The sequence below is a fragment of the Phyllostomus discolor genome, chromosome 6 (assembly GCF_004126475.2).
Source record: "Phyllostomus discolor isolate MPI-MPIP mPhyDis1 chromosome 6, mPhyDis1.pri.v3, whole genome shotgun sequence".
NCBI classification, from domain to species: domain Eukaryota; kingdom Metazoa; phylum Chordata; class Mammalia; order Chiroptera; family Phyllostomidae; genus Phyllostomus; species Phyllostomus discolor.
The window spans coordinates 116,632,702-116,652,235 of NC_040908.2; the positions used below are offsets into that span (position 1 = coordinate 116,632,702).

The following is a 19,534-nucleotide window of genomic DNA, read 5'->3' on the forward strand; positions in this document are numbered from 1 at the left end:
AAGTAACAGAATGAGAACCACAAAGCATGAGCATCAGCCTCCTCCCAGGATGATGAGCTTCCTGAGCACCATTCAAGAGCAGAACACAGCCTCTGTGGAGAGAGCACCCAGCCCAGCTCCACACTGCACACCTGCATGCCTGCACCTACCCGACACACACATTGTCTACTTCATTTACTCAAGAACTTTTCTGGCTTCCCTGTGTGTGGGCACTGATCTAGGCACTGAGAATCAGAGAGCCACTGTCCATAAAGGAAGCAGCACCTAATCATAAGACATGATAAGAGCTCTGACTGATATGTGTACAGTTGGGTTTGCGAGCACAAAGCCAGGAGCAGTGAGCTCGGCCAAAACAGGAATGGGAGAGGAAGCTGGGAAAGTCCTCCCCAGGGATAAGACCGGTGAGCCAGACCTTGATAGGGGACTGAAGGGGGCTCTCTGGTGGCACAGGAGGGGAGCAGTCCAGGCAGAGGGAACAGTGTGTGCAGAAGTATAGAGAGCTATGCAGAGCACCATCTGTGTGTATAGCCCTACCTCAGACTGACTAGAGAACAGCATCCACATGTGGGTGTAGGAAGTTAGGTCAGAAAGGTAGGCAGGGTCCAAATCATGGAGCCCACCAGATGCCTCGCTGGAAATCTTGGATGAAAGAAGTGTTTTCATGCACATTGTAGATTTCCCTTTCAGACTCCACATCAGAGCCTTTTCTTGAAGTCTCTCAGCTCAATTTGGCCTAGGTGCTACCTTCACTTAAGGGGACCTTCTAGAATTCAAGCTCAGGTCCTCTGAGCTTTCCATTTCTTCTCTATTACTGTCTTCCCCTACCAAAAAGAAAAGCAACTCAAGCATAATTAATGGCAATAATGGATAGATGGATATGGAGCAGAAAAGCTCTAATCAAACTAAGTCACAGTTGACCACAAAATAAGCTCAATATCTTAAAAAAGAATAAGCTGAAAGTAGCAACAGGGTTAAAAAAAATTAAAGCTCTAAACGTAGTAGTTGCATTAGTGCTAAATTTTGAAAATGGTAATTCAATTTTATTTACGAGGCAAAATATAATTACATTTAAATTCGAGGGAACAGAATTTAGTTCTTATTAATGACAGAAAGACTGAGTGAGAAGCTTTAATGCCAGAGAAATTGTCTTATGTTCATGGATGGGAGAGAAAATTAGATTCAGCATCGAGCATTCTCCCCTGTTACAAGTCTCATTTGTCTGTAGCTGGAATTGTTCCTTCTCTGAGCAGCATTAGCTTCTCAGCCCAGAAAGCACAGCACTGACATCCAATTAAACATCAAAAGGAAATGATCACACTAGGCTATTTCTGTATAGGTATGTTACAGGAGGGGAAACTCGAGGTTAGAATTTCACCCGAGAAATAATATCCACTGAGACTTGACATTTCCTGTACCCCTTCCAACAGCAAGTGCTAGCCTAAAATCAAAGTTAGAATAATAAATATCTGAGAGATTGATGCCAAGGCAGAGAAAGAAGAGGAGGTGTCAGAAGGAGGCAGAGAAGAGCCCACCCGTTGTCAGGAAAGGAGAGTGGAGGTTTAAGCACAATGAGATGGTCAGTTCCTAACATTTAATCAAATACTGGGAAATTGGGCCCAGACAGGCATACTCCTAAATACTGCCAGAGTTAAAGGTTGATAAACCAGGAGCTGACAGCTTGGTAATTTAGTAGAATTTCCCCCGACAGCCCTGGAACATTTTCTATCAGAACTGGAGCTCTTTAGTATGCAAATATAAGCCCTCCTGAAATTGGGTTTCTGAATCGGGTTTCTGTTTGGATGCCCAAGCTGATATCTTACACAAAATCTCTGGTTGTCTACCTGAATCAAACTGCTGGTATGATAACTGGTAATTTTAAAATAATAACTGTTCTTTGAATGGAAGTTTAACAGAGCTCCTTCATGTATGTGCTTCACAATTGATTCGAACAACAAATACATAAGCCTCTGACATTGCAGATGGTGTTATTCCCAGGAAACCAGGGTCCAGAGAGCTTAGGTGACTTGCCCAAAGACACTCTGGGAAAACAGGGATTACAATCCAGCCTTCCCTGGCTTCAGAGCCCCTGTTTATCCCCTGCATAACTTTGCCATTAGCTGTTACCAAGGTTTATGTGGATACTGTCAATGAATCAGGTAACAGACTTATAAAGTACCACTTCATTTGGTACCGTTTCCAGGAACCATGTGACACTGAATCATGACCAATACTGTACTGGGCAATACTACCAGCGTTCGAGGAGAAGAGGAGTTGCTTTCTGGGGTGATCAGGGTGCCTTCCTGGAAGAAGTGGGATTTAAGGTGGGTCATGGAGGTTGGATTTGAGTTGGCAGAGGCAGAAGGAGGAGACGAGCACGCTGCAGAAGTCAAAGATTTGCAACAAAGATGGGACAGATCATGGCATTTTCTAGGAAAGACCCGTAGTTTGCACTGGCTTTGCTTAGGGTATCTGGGGCAGTGGTGAGAGGGGAAGAGGTGAGGGAAGTTGGCAGGCATCGGATCATGATTGGTCTTGAAAGAGTTTAGGTTTTATCTGTCAGTTGGAGCCACTGAAAAGTTTTAAGCAGAGATGAAACACAATCAGATTTGGTTTTACAAAGCTTGACATTTCCTGTACCCCTTCCAACAGCAAACTAATATTGGCACACAGTTTGTAGTACCTGGGGGACATCCAGGTGGAGGTGTTCAGGAGAGAGTTAGATGAGCACATGACTAGGTGGAGAAACGGGCCTTTTACAAGGGATATCCAGGTTGGACAGCTTTGGGAAGGACATTGAATATCAGCTGTGTTTTCAGTTCACCCATTCTGGCTCCTTTCAGTGTGGTTTGGGTACGTGGGCCAGCCCTGGCTGAAAATACACATCCAGTCACATTCATGGCTCCTCTGCACACCAGCCCTTTCCTAGCTTGTTATCCTTCAGCAAAGTCAGACTCTGTTGGAAGACCTCCTCCAAGCTAGGTCAGAACACCTCTGATCAGGAAGCCCAATGCCCTCCAATTAAGATGAATAGCAGTGGCCTACTACTCCTCGTGATGGGTGCTTCACAAAGCTTGAAATCCTAGTCCTGGGGGAAATAAATGTGGAGACCACTCTGCACCGACATACTGGAATCCACTTTTCTGTGTGGTTTGAAGACTTCCCAGGCTCCTTGAGCGAGGTGAAAGGCCATGTGGTTTCCAAGGCTCATTAGCAAGCTGCCATCTCGATCCGTGGAACAGTGCCATGGCTTGGAGCAGCTCGGACTCTTGGGTGCTGGGGACGGAAGTTGAAAAGCACAGGAAAGTGGCTTGGGTTAGACCTCAATGTCAAAAGGAGACTAATTACTGTGAGGAGGCTCCTTTCCTGCACCTTCCTTCCCTTCTTGCTTCTTCCTGAAACTCGCACTGAGACTAAAAAGCCCTCTGCCCAATTTAGTGAGAGAGGGAGGGAGGGAGAGTAGGTGCTATATTCGAACCAATTTGCTCAAAATGTAGGGATATGTGGCCTGTGGGAGAGAAAGTGAACGTGTAATTGGTTTACTGCACACCGGACAGGGTGGCCAGCTTTGTGCTCATTAAGCATTGGTAGACTAGAGTTGCTTGAGGATAGGAATAATTAGCTATAATTTCTGAATCCCCAGTCTAGAGGTATCTGACACATAGTAGGTGTGCAAAACAGGGGTGGACAAAAGTAGGTGTGCTGTTGTTCATATGGAAAGAGACGTGCAGGTTATGAGTATTGCAATAGCTTTATCAACTCTGTGTTTCATGTACTCACAACTGTAACCAGACTTGTACCAACCCCATATATTTTTAAATCAGTTTTAACATTCTGGTAGATATGTATCATTATTGTCATTTTATAAATGACAAAAGTTAAAGTCAGAGGTGTGCGATATTTTTGCTCGTATCTGGGAAGCAACAGAGCAGGCTCTCGCGGCCAGCTTGCTTAAATCCAAGCCTCTGTTCTGTGCAATAGTTAGGTCAGGCACCCGCCTCATACCACTGGAATCTGGCACGACGTGAGCACAGTCAGAAGATCCATTTCCTGTGTAAGACTCACTGTAGAGTACAGAGTTTAATACAATGATGGTTTGGGAGGCAACACTAACAACCCTGGTAAAGAAGAGTGCCCGTAAAGTGCCTTGGGGATGCAGGAAGAGAAAAATGTCTTCTAGGTGAGGAACCGAAAAGAGGCTTCAAGGAGGAGGAGGCATTGGAGTCAGAACTGGAAGCACATTTGGAGTTGAACATGTAAAGATCGGGGTAAAGGAAAACCCAGACCATGGAACAGCGTGTGCAGAGACACAGGGGAGAAACCAGAGTGTGGTTGGGCCTCCCTTTTAGCCGTTTGTCTGGCTGGGCCCTTACATGACTCTTTCCTGAGACAGTCATCAAGTTCTTGCTTGGGTACTGACATGTGTGTCACTGTGCAGCACAAGACAAGGCATTCTGCTTTCAGGGACCTCGTTTTCCTGTCTACAGAATGTGAGGGCATCTCTGAGGTGCCTTCTCATGCTCTGACCACAAAAACTGCTCTTCTTTTTGAGTCTTACCCCTAAACCTGCCTCGAGGAGGTGCCCTGACCACAGCCAGGCTCCTTCCTGCCCAGTGTCAGCACTCCCTTGGCTTCCCTTCCTCCTTCATTTTCTGCTCTTCCCATGGTCCTTCGCCTCCAGCTCTGTTACTTTATCACTCACAGCTTCCCTGTCTCTGTGCCTTTCTTCCACATCCACCTTGAAAAACCCAGCATCATCCCAACCACTCACCATCTCTGATCTTGGAGTTGGGCTTCTGAGTGCCATAAGCCAAGTCACATCATGCTCATTATCTTTAGTGACTCCTGGGCCCTCCCAGCTGCAGTTCTTCTTGTACTTTGTGAGTTATAGCTCTCGTTCCCAAGGGCCTCTTTCAGACTTCCACATTTATTGATCAGCATCCTGCTCAGCAGAGAGTTCTATTTACTGAGAACACTGAAACATTAGTTATGTGCTTTTCCATTATCCTCACACATCCCTCACATGGGTCTCTACATACATACCTGTCCCCAGAGGATGAGGTGCCCACCAAGCCTGTCCCTCGTTGTGCTCTGTGTCCAGTCCTCTTCAGCTGTTGAGAGGCACCTCAGTTGTTCACATCATCCCCTTGCTCTCCCAAGTATCTTCACATCACCCCTTCCCCTGGATCTTTCCAGCACGTAAGTGTGATATAGTTGCTATGTAGTGAGTATTTATGAAAGAATGCGTATACTAGGCCCATGGCATGCTGTTCATGTCAGCCTCACATGACCCTAAGAGGTTGGTGTCTATGCCTCATTTTGCAGAAGAGAAAACTGAGGCACAGAAAGATGAAGTAACTTGCCCAAGTCACAGAGTTAATTAGATGGATGGATGGCTGGACTGGTGACTGAATAGCTGGTTAGATGATTAGATGGTTAGGTGGATGGACAGATGGGTGGGCTGATGGATGGATGGAAGATGTATAGACAAATAAACAAAAGGAAAAGTACATAGTATGATGAACACTGGATCAGGGTGAAGAAGGAGACTCAGACTCTGATTTCAGAGATCCCATAGGTTAGCTGGGATGTTGATCTAATACATAACTAACAGTCAGGGAGATGAGTCACCTCATCTGAGATTTTGCCTAAACCTGGTCCCATAATTTACAGGCCAAATAGCTGTGTTAATCAGTCACCTTTTATTCTAGCTAAGTATCTTTGAGCATGTTTCTTAATCTCTCCAACATCTTTCCTCACCTATAATACTGAAGTGAAAATATCATTGCAGGATTGTTGTGAGGATTTAATGAGGCAGTAGTTGTGTGCCACCAACAATGATTCTACATTTTCTCCTTATTTTTGCCTCAAGTTCTGTGTCATGAGACTTGGTCTGAAAATGTACCAGGATTTCAGAGAAAGTCCCCAAGCTGTTCACTAACTCAGATGAGTTGGTAATAAAACAAAATCCTAGTGGGAATCATTTTAAATTATTTAACCCACTATTACATTTTCTTAAGGTTACTCTAAGAACCTCAGGTCCCAAGCAAAATGGAACAATTTCCCCTATCATCCCTTTTAGTGCTCAGTGCAGACTTATCAAAGGACTTCCCAGGAGGTCTCATGGGGCCAAGGCTCTAGTCACACACTCCTGGAATATAAAAAAACAATCTTCACCAGTATCTGTTCCTGGCTCAGCAGGAAAGAACACAGATTCTTGGGTGGGGTCCTCTCCATCCCCAACTCATGTCAATTTTTTTCATCTTTCCAAGTTGAAGAAACTTTGTGAGAAAATTATATGTATGTCTCTCCCTTTGGGGGAAAGACACAGCTTCCCCTACCAGCTGTGTTAAAGAACAGGATTGTAAAGTAAGTCAGGACAAATTAAAATGTAGCCCCATGATGGGTCTCCAGCTTCATCCGGGCTCTTACGAGATCAATATCTAACAAGAGGAGCCTGGGGCAGCGTTTTCCCGTATATGTACACTTTGGGGCACAGTCAACCAATAGCTAAACCTTGTGTCTTTCCCTGCCCTTTTCACCTTCTCCTCATGTATCCACTGGTGTTGTACAAAGAGAATGGGTGGGACACAGATGTGGGGATAATGAAGATGTGTGTGAGGCTGTAAGGACGGAACACTTTAAAATTGTAGCATTCTCAGTTGGCGACTGGAGAAGATGAGTTTCTAACAAGGTTAGGCACAAGGCAGACTGATCCTACATGAATATATTTAACCAAATAAATTTTGCACAATATGGCACTGACATAGAGTTGCGCCAACTGACATGACACCTCTTCCATGAAGCTTTTTTGTTTTTAATTCATCTGTTCTTTCGACAAATATTTGTTGAAAGCTCATGCTGTGCCAGGCCTCGGGCCTGCTGCCAGGGAACCAAGATGAATAAATGTTCGAGCTGCCCTCAGGTGGGCTTCCAGGCTAGAGAGAAGACAGACGTGCACAGGTGAGACAGGGCAGAGGTAGGGTGGGAAGGGGAGGTGTCTAGGGAAAGAACTAAGATGTTCAGTCCTGGCCAGTGTGGCTCAGTTGGTTGGAGAGTCACCCTGTAAACCAAAAGGTTGTGGATTAGATTCCTGGTCAGGGTATATGCCTGGGCTGCAGATTCAGTGCCCCGTCAGGGCACATGCAAAGAGCAACCAGTCTATATTTCTCTCTCTCATATCAATGTTCCTCTCTCTCTCTCTCCTTCCCTTCACCCCCTCCCCTCTCTCTAAAATTAGTAAACATATATCCTTGGCTGAGGATTTTAAAAAGTGAGGGGGAGAGCTAAGGTGTTCTTGGGCCTAGCTTGGTTCATCTCCAAGGACTTACACGGTACAGTCAGGAACTCCATAGGCTTGGAATTTTAGAAGAGTCAGGGATTTTCACCTGTTTTCAAGAGGACACCTAGACTACAAATGTAAATAGCTTGCTTTTAAATGGGTTTTGAAGGTCTTACTGATGGTAAGACCATGCTAGGTGGCCAGAGAAAGGGCTTACTATTCAAGGTTCAAGGCTGATACTAGAAAAGCAAATATTTTGCTCATCAAGAAGGTGCTCCTCTGCTATTTGACTAGGAATTGTGCTGATACAGGATGTCTTAGGTCCTCATTATTCAGTTGTGTACATAACATACATTGAACTTTTTACATATACTTCCTCATCCTGTAGGGGGCTGTTGTTGCTCTCCCCATTTTGGGGGTGAAGAAGTATGGCTCAGAGAGGTTAAGTAATTATCTCAGAACTCCACAGGGACCCAAAGAAATTGGGGGGTCAGAATCTGAACAAAAATGTACCCAATGGATTGTGTGCCCCATGGTACTTCAGAAGAGCCCACCCAGGCCCTGACCCTCCAGCATTTAGTGAGAAAGCTCTGATGTTAACCACGTGAACGTCAACTAGCATTTATCCAGTGCTCACTTGTACTGGGTATGTTGCATGAACCAGAATTCTCATCTGATCTGACTTCATGTAAACAAGTATGCAAGTCTGGTACACTTGCCTCTCTGCCTCATTTCCTTTCTTACAAGGATGTGTGTGCACAATTGATGACATCCTAACCATGTGCCAAGCACTAGGCTAGAAGCTGCACTTCCATTCATGTGACCTCATTTAGTGGACTGAGGTTCGATCTCCCTGCCATGCTAGAAAGTAAACCCCTGAGGTCAGGAAAGAACGCGTTTGTCAGAGCCACCACTGGATCCCCAGTGCCCCCTGTAGTGAGCGCTCATGAAATTACACAACTGAGAGCAATTCCTACAACTCTGCAGTGACTGGTGTCATCCGCTGTTTACATGTAAGGAGACTTGAGCCCTAGAGAGGAGCCAGGACCCAAATTTCACGAAGTACCATTCACGTTACATGAAGGGCATGTGAGCTGTCAAAGCATGTTCTTTAGCCTCATACTGTTTGGTTTTCATTCTCCATTCTGGGAAGTTCCATCTGCTTTAATGTCAGAGCAGAATTGAGAAGGAAAAATAAAGGAATTCCTTTTACTTTAAGAACAAAAAATATTGAGGTATATGTGTGTGTATAAACAATATAGTGCCTGTAGCTTGAGGACAAATAATAAAGTAGCATCTCAAGCTTCTACGGTGAGCCAGTGGGTCTCTTCCGCTCAGACGGAGGAGAACCTGGACCCTGACAGGTTGTCTGACCATCCGTCAGCACCCCAGAAACATCAAGGTCACCCTGTTCAGGCCCCTTCCACTAACTAAAGTGTAAGAGCTCACACCCAGCTTGTAAAGGGCTGATGGAGGGGCACCTGGCCACCAGGCAACGGGAGCTCCAGGCCAGGAGAGCGCGTCTAGTGTAAACTAACTGGCCAGGAAATGGAGTGTTTGGATGGACAGTGCAGCGGACTCCAGATGAGAACAGTGGGACTGAGTGTCTGGGAAACTCTGCGAAGAGGATCTCATTTCACTTGACATCTACCCAGGGTCTGACTTGGGTATCACAGGGTCAGAAAGGGTGGGGGTGGGGTGGGGGTGGGGTGTGCTTAAAGAACTAGAACTTCCGGAAGTTCCCCTCAAAGGGAAGGCTGCCCCTTTACCTGACTGTCCCCTTATCTGGAAATTGTCTGCCTTGCAGCATTGCTCTGAGGACTGTCAAAATGAGGGAGAAGCACCAGGTGACCACATGACCTTGTGGAATCCCCTTATGCTGCCTGGGTCTCAGTAGCCCCGCCTGAAGTAGAGATAATAGCCAGGTGTTTCACAGGATTGCTATGAGTTAAATGAGAAATGGTACATGGAGAGTTATAAGTGTTAACTATTAAGCCAAATACAGCTTTCTCACACATTACCTCATTTCATTCTAACACCAGCCCTGTGAGATTGGTGAAGTGGGAATTATTCCCATTTTATAGAAATGAAAAGCAGGGCTCAGTGAATTTCATAACTTGCAGGTTACCCAGCCAAGAAGTGGCAAAGCCAAGGGTAGACCCCAAATCCATCTGGCCCTAAGATTCGTGGTTTTTATTCATTGCACATAAGGAAAAAGGTGCAGAAGTGTGTAACAGCTGTGGATTATTTGGACAGTCTTTGGAACACCAGTATCAGTTTGTGTTTTGTCTGGACTGTGAGCTCCTGGAGGGTGGAGAACATATCTTATTGACCTCTAGGGGATTCCTAGCCCCAGGCACAGTCTCTGGCACATAGTGGGCATGCATGGGATATTATTGGAAGAATAAGTGAATCAGTATGAATTTATTGATACCTACTACATATCAGGAACTCAGTACTCTCTGAAGTGTGTGCAATCATCATCCCCATTTTACAGAGGAAGAAAATGGAGCTCAGGGCCATTGAAGAGGTGGCCTGAAGTCAAATAATTGGCAGAACTGACATTCGGAGCACATCTGATTCTAAGTCGTGCTCTTTCATCCCACTGCTTCCAGACCGTTGAACTGCCTGCTGGCTAAGACCTGAGGTCAAACAGTCAAGCTGTGGGGAGAGCCTGCCTTCTCTGCTCTCTGCCCCCATGACCTCTGCCTGCCCTGCTGGCTGAATCACCAAGGCCCAAGCCCCAGCAGCCTGTCTCTCCCGTGGCTCACACCTTGGTGCCACCATAAACTACCACCTGTGGTAGAAACAGTGCTGAGTGCACCCAAATAAGAGCTAAACTAATCTTCCCTCCCAGTCTCTCAGGAAAGGTCTAGCCCTGAGTGCAGGCTCAGCCTCCAGAGTTGCCGGGGGTCACTGCCCTGCGCATTGCTGTGCAGAGGGGTTGGAAACTTCAGAAACAGGACTTGGGGAGGCCTGGGGCCTGGAGATTGTCATTGTGTTCTGTGTGCAAAGGTGGTTAAGAAGTTTGAAGAGCAGACTTGGAAAGCCCCATTCCAGGAGGGCAGCTGTATGGAGAGACACTGTTCCACAGTCCCACCCTCACTTGGGAAGTTTCCACAACCACAACTCACTAGAGAGAACCAGGCAAATAGTCCTTCGCTGATTTTCAGCCAGGCTGCTCAGGGGATCTGTGAACTGTTGTACATTCTCAGGTACCTATATAGCCCCAGGCACTTGCAGATTCTCCCATTATCCAATAAACTTTAATTAAGGGTCTGTTGTGTGCCAAGTTCTGTGTGGGGTCTCAGGCATAAAGTGGATCAGAAGGATTTGACCCAGCCTCCAGTGTCCCTATTGTGATAGTGAGACAGACACAGAAACAGCAAATCACTGTACTGTGTAGTAGGGGGAGAATAACCACAGGATGAATCACAGGAGACTCCAGAGGAGGAGGGACACTTGAGCTGAGCCTGGGTGTAGACGATGCTCTGTCACATGGAAGTACTCATATCAGACCCCCACAGGCTTAGAGCCAGGAGATGCCATCAGGTTCCCCCTGCAGTGGATGAGGAAACTGATACCCAAAGAGGGGAAGTGACCTTCCCAAGGTCACGTGGCAGACTAGTGGCTGAGCAGGCACAGAACTCGCAAACCTGGTCCTTGGACTCCTGGTCTAGAACTCATTGTCCCAAGAAACGTTTCTTGAGCGGCTGAGCTTTGTCGTACCCTTTTGGTCATCTGTTTCACTGAGTGCTCATCACAGGTCCGATGGCCAGCACAGATGCGGTGAGACCACATCATTACTGCCCACCCGCAACATATCAGAGAAGTCGGAGAACCTGGCTCTAGGTCAGGGCTCCGTGAACCCGTGGTACAGTGGCCTCCCTCCCTCTGGGTAGCTAAGAAATCCGGTGTGTTACTGCACGCAGCACCTCCCCTTCAGGTAGTGTGTTTGGCAAAGTGTCTGGCGTGGAGAGACACCACAGATTTTTTTTTTTTAATTCTTGAACATTTTAGCCATTGCCTTGTAGATTCATAACAAATATCTGAGCCTCTAAGATCTAATTTTGTTTTCTTTCGTTTTTCAAAAGTAGCTAGACTATTAGTAGCTTAGAAGGGAGTAGTAATGGGCAAATGCAATTTGACACAGGTGCCAATTACATGAGTTTGAAAGAAATTAGAGGTATTGGGATTTTCACTGGAAGATGGCTGGGCTGCGAGGCCCAGAACCGTCAGGGTCTCCATCAGAGCCCTGGCAGAGAGTGTCAGTGACTGTGGTTGCTCAACCCATTTCCTAAAAAGCAGTTATGTTTGGAGCCTTCACAACCTCCGTCTGAGTACCCTCAAAGCTGCACTGACCCCCAAGCCTGAGGAGCTTCTGAATCAGGTCGTGTGTGTGTGTGTGTGTGTGTGTGTGTGAGAGAGAAAGGCCAAGCACTTCCACCCTGGCTGTGGAGTGCGCCAACCTCTCCACCACCATCTCTGCTTGGGATCAGAAAGGCCATTTGGATGGTGCTTGGAGCTGCAGTGATGAAGCACAGAGCAGGACAGAACGTGAACCCAGCAAAAGCACCGAGCAACCACCCGGAGTACATGTGGAGGTGCAGGGGCCAGCCTGTCTTTGACCCCACATCAACTAGAGTCAAGGCTGGGACGAAATGCAGGCCCAGAACCCTTCACACGCCCCCGCCAGACCCACAAACACTTCTCTCGGCGATCGGGGCTCATCTTCACTTTGTTTTCACACATAACTGGTTTTTAATTAAATTTGACTTTTCCTCACATCTGTTCAGCAGGACGGTCCCCTCTGCAAGTGGCAAGCACAGAAGAGGGGACAGGCTGGCAATAGGGAAAAGCAAACAGAGCAGAGCCCTTCAATCCGTCCTATTTTGGTGAAGAATGAGCCCAGGCAGGCTTCCGCCCAGAGAATTGTTCTTGTCCAAGGGTCATTGTCCTCGGAGATTAGCTTCCCAAGCCCCTGGAACCCTGACTGCTCACAGGAGCCAAGGAAGGTAGCCAAGTGTGACCCTTGTTCCAACAACAACTTGCTCAATACTTGTGTTTTCTCTCTCCCCCCTCTCCTACCCATCCTGGCCCTCTCCCCCACCCCACCCCCTCCCCACAGAGATCTGTGCTGCCGACTGCGGTGGCCATGGCGTGTGCGTGGGGGGCACCTGCCGCTGCGAGGATGGCTGGATGGGGACAGCCTGTGACCAGCGGGCCTGCCACCCGCGCTGCGCCGAGCATGGGACCTGCCACGACGGCAAGTGTGAATGCAGCCCCGGCTGGAACGGCGAGCACTGCACCATCGGTATGGCAGGCCAGGCCCGGGGTGCCTTCTCCGGCCTGCATGGTGCCTTTGTCGGCTGTTTAGTCCAGGGCCAGGGCTGGGCCTCCGCTGCATGTGGGAACGGGGCCAAAAGTCCTTTCATCTGGTGACATTATGGTTGGCATTTCCTAGACATCAATTGGACTTAAACTCATAACTGAGCACTCTTAACCTCTCCTCCCCAATCTGCATCTCCCAGAGCCCAGCGAGCAGGTTAGCATGCCTTGCTGTCTAGACCTCCCAGGCCAAATGCAGTATAGCTCTGTGTTAAGGAGCTGGGGTTCGAGAATGAGCCAGTGGAGTGTCCCCTAGCAGCAGTGGGCAGCTCCCAGTGCCTATCTAAGCCTCAGTTTCCTCACCTATAAAGTGGGGATAATAATGCATATAAAGAGCTTAGAACAGGCTGGCACACAGTAGTGCCCAATAAATACAGACATTATTATCAGATTTGTAATCTGGTTGGGAGGAGCTGGGCTTAGTCTGAGTCCTCCATACCCACTGGCCTCCTAGGTCTGAGCTCCCAAAGAAGGCTGAAATCCTGGGGAAAGCTTCCCACAGGCCACATCTGCATCCCATTAGGCCTAGGACCCCTCCCTCCCCTGTCCACAGCTTCCGTCCTGTCTGCGTTTGTCTCCTTTCTCCTCTCTTGGGGGCTCCGCGGCACCACCGCCCCCGCTAAAGCAGCACTGTTGGCAGCTTTCAAAACAAGCTGATCACTCCATTCCCTTCTTTCTGCCTCTCCTGCTGGTTTTGTTGATTTTAAACACAGCCAGACATTTTGCTTGGTTTATTATCTGGAATGAACACTCCCCGAAAGCTCTTTATTGAATCAACTGGTTTGTGTATGTGTGTTTTAACTTCTTCCCCTTCCATGTTTTTTAAAAGAAGGATCTGTGATCAGATGGTGAGCACATGGCTTTAGAAGGCAGGATTCTGGATGCCTCTCCAGCTCTGAAAATCACCTCCTGAGTCTTATTGCAACTGGGAGACAAGCCCCAAAGCCTTGAGGGGTACAAAGGGATTTTGAGCAAATGGAGCTGCCTCTTATCTCATTTTTTAAGGCTTCATTCCTTTTGTTTTGTAGCCTGAAATAAATTTGTATTAACCATGCCTGCCCTCACAACATCGCCCTGTTTCTAATCGGCTGTAGAATACCTTGTGCTTATTACTATTCATAATAACGGCCTCTGATTTTTGAATATTTATAGTGTGCCAAGTACTGTGCTCAAGGCTTTAACTGCATTATTACATACTTCTAACAATCACCCTGTGAAGGTAAACATATTCTTTCCTTTTCAGGGACCTGAGGCTGAAGGCCACTTAAATTTTAAGAAGTAAAACAGGTATCAGAGGCTCAGTTTTCTGAGCCATGGGCAGGGGCTGCTGTCCAGCTGCCTGCTCTGCAGTCCTTGCAGGACAGAGCCTGGGGTTTCTACAGAGGCATCCAGCTCGTACCCTCCCCAGAGGCTGTGTCTTGCTGTTGCGGAAGTGTTCAGAGCTCCACACCTCATGTGCCGGCCCACATCCTTAAAAGCCTCTCAGAGCCAGTGGCAGCCCTCCCTGCTTTTCCATGGCTGAATGTGCCGCGTGTCTTACTGTGTGGCTTCCAGGAGCATTCTCTCTGTCAGCGGCATCTTGCCTTATGCTTGTCCTGAACCCCCCTTGAGAGAAGTGGCCCAGGTGCCCGACGGGCCTTCTTCTTTCAACTCTGCTTTCTCTTTTCTGGGTGACTGAGGACAGGCCGACCTTTCAGCCTCTCCAGCCCACAAGGGGTCCCATCCCCAGCAAAACCAAAAGCAGAGCCCAGAGAGAGTACATTCTGTTATTCCATCTTGTTACAGAGACCTGAGTTCACCTTACCAAGTTCCACAAAGTTGACAGACGACAGACTTTTGTAAGATAAAAGCATCTCATTTGAGTCCCATGACATGAGGGATTTAGTGCTCTTCTCCCTCAGGGCAGCCACAGAGGTCTCATGGCAGGGCTGCAGGCAGGCTGTGCCACGTGCAACGTCCCAGGGGTGCTCGGCAGTGTGGCCTGAAGAACACCCCTTTTGTTCTGATGCCAAGCAGCCAAGCCACCCCACCCCCCCTCTCCTGCTCACCCGGCTGTCACTCTTGAAGAGCAGATTCCTCCTGGGATGGCAGATGCGTCTTCCCCTCCAGATAAGAAATACATCAAGGTAAATGTGCACGATTCAAGAGGGAGGCTGACAGTCATAAATACCAGAAAAATGTCACAGGACATTGAAGAAGTAATGGACTAGTCATAGTGGCTCAGATGAAAGGACGCTGGCTGGGAACTTGATTACCTTTCACTGTGTGGTGAGCATTTCTTTGTCCCTGTCTGATCTCCCCGCATGGCAACGTGCTCCAGTAGGTCTCTGCCTATGGCTGGCTGCATCTCCGCCGAGAAACCTGACACCCAGTGCTGAGGGACACTTCAGTAACCTTAGGGACAGAAGGGCAGTGGTGGGCCCTGCACAGGAGGGAAACAATGGAGTGCCTTCTTTGTCATTTTGGAATGGAAATGAGTCAAGGAGAAACCCCCTTTTAAACTTAAACATGGATGGTAACAAGAAACACTTTTTATATTTCCAGGAACTTTGTTCCCTGTGAGGATCCTTTAGGAAAAGAAAAAAAAATGCTGATGTCAAAATTTAGAAATTCAAAGTGTTACATTTCCTCTTGTTACCAGATTGTTAGGCAGTGGGTCGTTACAGTGCTGCTAGCCCACAGGCTGTGGCACAGTCATGTCCTGCACCAGAGAACGGGCCGGTACCCACAACGCAGATGCGTGTCCACCACACGGACCCCGAGATCTCACGCAGTGGAAGCGGAAGAGAGGGGGGCCTGTTTATTCACACACTACTGTCCGTCCAAACAGGAAAGGGCTGCTTGAGCACTTCTAGCAGCTGGCATCAAAGACTAAGACAAGTCTGCACTCCTTGTGTTCACGTCCGCAGCATATAAGGGCCTTTTTACCCCAGTGACGTTCCCAGAGCAGATTACTAAAATAGGAGTTAAATTTCCCCTTTGTAGGTTTTGGTCCATATTTTCTTTGGGGAAGCTACTTGCCTTTCTTCAAAAGAGGTTGGTTTTCAGAATAAAAGGGAATTTGACAGCGACATCATCTTTAACAGGCAGCAGTTTCTTTCTTTTCTATTCTTGTCTTTCTTTTTTTTGTTGTTACAAAGCAATAATATTTCACATTGAATTCTAATTCCTTATGCTCAAAATTATCTGCCTCTTTGCATCTTCAAGAAAAGTCAGATCGCGTGGTCAGAGGGGGCCTCTGTCTCTCCCTCGGTGGACCACGGAGGGGGTGGCCGGAGGAGGCCTGCTGGTGCCCACGGACCTGCGCACCCATTGGCCTAAATCCGAATTACCTGCTCCTAAAATACCGCACACATAAAAAGGGATTTTTCATCTTTGCTCTCACTCGTCACTAATACTCCCACTTGCACATATCAGCAATTTTCAGCCTTTATCATCTCCTGCACACACAAACTAATTACTAAAATTCTGCGACACATCAGGAAAAAAAAATATTTTTTGCTGATGTGACCAAAAAAAGGTGTAATTTTGATTTATTCACACAAGACTGCTATTGTTGTATTGGCTGTTGTCATTTTTTTATTTGACCATCTAAGGAAAAAGAGGTCAGTGCCCCTGACTAAACAGTCAGGTAGTGCATGTTTTAAAAATTCTTGCAGCACACTGTTTAAAAATCGCTAGCATATATGAAACCCAGTTTTCCTGATCCAGAAGTTAAGGTAAGATGGATTGATTTGGAACTGTTTCGTAAGTATATGGTCAACACAGAGCCAGCAAAAGCATTATTTTTGGATGTCTTTTCCAGAAATTTTATGGCTCTCTTAAGTCTTGGGCTTGACCTCCAATTTCTTTAGAGAAAGCTAAATTTAAGAAGGTGTTAAATTTAAGAAGGTGTTCAATTTTTTTCCTATTTCTTTGAAAACACTACTGACATTTTGGATCACTTCTATGATAGTTATTTTATTCACTTCGGTGCCCCTTGTCCATAAAGTCTCAAAACACATGTGGGAAATGCCAGCTTCTGATTACATTTGTCAAATTCCAACCTTGACCCCAAAGCTGTGATTATTCAAGATGCCAGATATACAGAATTATTTAGTAGGCTTCAGGAGAGCTATCCAATCATATAAATCTTGGTTCTTAAACAAATCCTCCTCTGGGAATAAAGATCAAAATAATACTCTGGTGATGCAGTTGCCAGAGTGAGCAAAACCAGATGAAGAGAAATGATAAAGACCACAAAATCCTCTGGAGTTCTGTGTCCACTTCTGAATGGTAGCTCTCAGCATGGGTCTTTTTGGGGAGGGTGGTATTTTTTGCAAATTAGTCTTCAAGGGAGAACTCATGAGGCACTCACAAGGCATCGGCTCCTGTATGACAGCCCTGTGTTTATCCCTCCTCCAAAGCATTCTCACAACAGGACCTGTGGCCTGACAAGGAAAAAGAGGAAGAGGACAGGGACCTACCCCAGCTTATCAGAGCAGGATGCTGGTTAGTTGCCAGGTCTGGCAGGCATTAGCCCACATGAGGTAGGGGTGGAAAACTGCAGGAAAGTTAGTGGGTCTTGTGAGTCCCTTTCAGGATGGGTGTCATTGGCCACACGCTCACTGACCACCCAAAGAGAGAAGAGTGTTAATGTATCCAAGATCTTAACAAGAACGTGTCTTTGATGGTTCTTCATTCATCTGAAAGAGATTTAGATGACTATAACCAACCCAGGCATCACCTGCTATAATGGTCCTTGTTTAATCTGGCCAAACGTGTTCCAATGATACTCCTGTCAGAGTCAGCGGAGGCTCCCTCGGAATCAGAATGAAAAGCCCCTTGCCGTGTTCTCCATAGCCTTCCACTGGGGGCCCCTGAAGCTTCTTGGGATTACCCTAAGGGAAGCTTTTGTTGGTACAGGCAAGTCAAGGAAAGAAGTTTTCCTGTTGGCAGTTAGAGAGATGCTGGCGAGATCTAAGATGTCACAGGGCAGCCCTGTGGCCAAGGCTCAGTGTCTGTGTGATGAACAGCTGTGTGCCACCACTATCCCCAGCTTCGGGCAAAGTGACAAGAATGCAGGGGCACAAGAGACATCTGTGCAATGTTGAAAGAATCAGCATGGCCCAGCAGGAAAAATGATTCCTCTGCCATTGTCTTCATCCTGAGGTTCTGAAGAGAAAGGCAAAGAGATTTTGTGAAGTCCTGAACCCACCATTCATAATGCAAACTTATGGACGTTATGCCATCTTTTCTTAAAGTTAGTACTTTAAAATCATGATGAATTTTTAAGTGACCACACTCAAGGGCATATGTGCCAAGATTTTCAAACAGCAAAAGCAATACTAGTATGGACTTCTGCGTATGCCTCTTATAAATAAATAGCACTGGACTTGAAAGACCCAGTTATCACCTCCATGCTCAATAGCCAGAGACAAGGAAGCTCCATTCCTTCCCAAGAAACTTTTGGACTTAGCATTGGCTGGCTGTTGCCAGCTTTCAGATTCACATTATGAGTTGAGGTCACTGTGTAAAAGTGACTCATAATTTGTGAAGTCAGAATTTGAAGTTTTGAACGTCCACTCTTGTCTCCTGAAAACCACGACGTTGATTGCAACTGGAGTCTACCGCAGGTGACCCTACTGGCTGCTACTGCTGCCTGAAGTCTGGAGAAATTAGTAAGCATTTTTAAAGGTATTAAAAATGTATTTACATTTAATAGAGGTCTTTATTACTAAAAAAATTCTCAAAAATAAAATGGCATTAGAAGAGAGAGAGCTCTCTGAAGTCAGCCCCTGGGCTTGGGGAGATTACCCAATAGAGTGGATGTAGTCTGTATGCACCACCAGAGCCATGATATCACCATTAAGTTTGCAGACAATCAAAGTGTTTCCAGCTGGAGAACTCTCTCAGAGTGGATGCTGCATGGTGGTATGGCCATTCGGATCACAATGGTATCTCGTTCAGCCTAGTCACCCTTCCCAACCCCGAGAAAGAAATCTAAGCTCACTCTATCTCTTCTGCAGCTGGGCTGGGCTCAGAGTTTTCATGAGAATATGTGATTATGACCCTCCACAAAACTAAGAACAACTGAGCCAGAGATCCAGTGTGTTATTATTGCTCTCTGGTGGCGTGTACTGGGAGATGACATCTAAGAAAATTTAGATCACTTTGCAAAATGAGATGATGAGCTTGACTAAGACAAAAGTGACAGATGAACCAAGAATTGAGAAAGCCTCCACTTTAGCCAGAGGTGTTTCTGGGGCTGTTTTACACGCATGCTGGCCCTATTTTTCACTGTTTGGTATTCCACAGCTTTGTTTATTCACTCTTGCTTAATAAGCCACTCTCCATCATTTTCCCTGTTATAGCCTATTATCTCACGGACTCCACAGCATCTATAAGAATGAAGGAGAAGCATGCAGGCCCATCTCCTCTTCCCAATTTTCCACTTGGCTGTGCAGCCTCCAGGAGCATATTTCATCTTGAAACCCAGACCACATGGATACCCAAACTGAGAACAGAGCCTCCTATCCACCAATCTTTTGAGGCAAATATATATTGATGAAAGGCAATAGTACCTATCCTATCCAGAGGAGAGTAAGAATGTCCTTACAGATAGAACCCTCAGGCTTCCAGATAAGGCCCCACCATTGCAGTCCAGTCCCAACTATGGACTTTTGACTCAGGTATGAAATCAATGAGCTAAGGATGGGGGCCAGTCTGGCAAAAAGCATCAGGCCCTTTAGGAAACAGCCATGCACCTGGCCTTTGAGGGAGCACACATGGAGGAATCATACAGGGTGGGGGAGCTCCTCAAATGATTAGACTGCAGCGAAGGTGGAGGAGGTGCAATGGTGTTAACTGGTTTATGCTGGGAATGAA

At 46.7% G+C, this 19,534-nt stretch overlaps 1 protein-coding gene across 7 annotated transcripts in view; it reads left to right on the plus strand.

Moving 5' to 3' along the window:
• Positions 1-19,534, plus strand: part of TENM4 (teneurin transmembrane protein 4) — a 736,252-nt gene that overhangs the window by 604,995 nt on the left and 111,723 nt on the right. For all 7 annotated transcript variants that reach the window (XM_036028749.1, XM_028514477.2, XM_036028750.1 and 4 more), the window contains one exon: positions 12,408-12,593. In XM_036028749.1, coding sequence (XP_035884642.1) covers positions 12,408-12,593 — 186 coding nt within the window. The remainder of the gene's footprint in view (positions 1-12,407; positions 12,594-19,534) is intronic.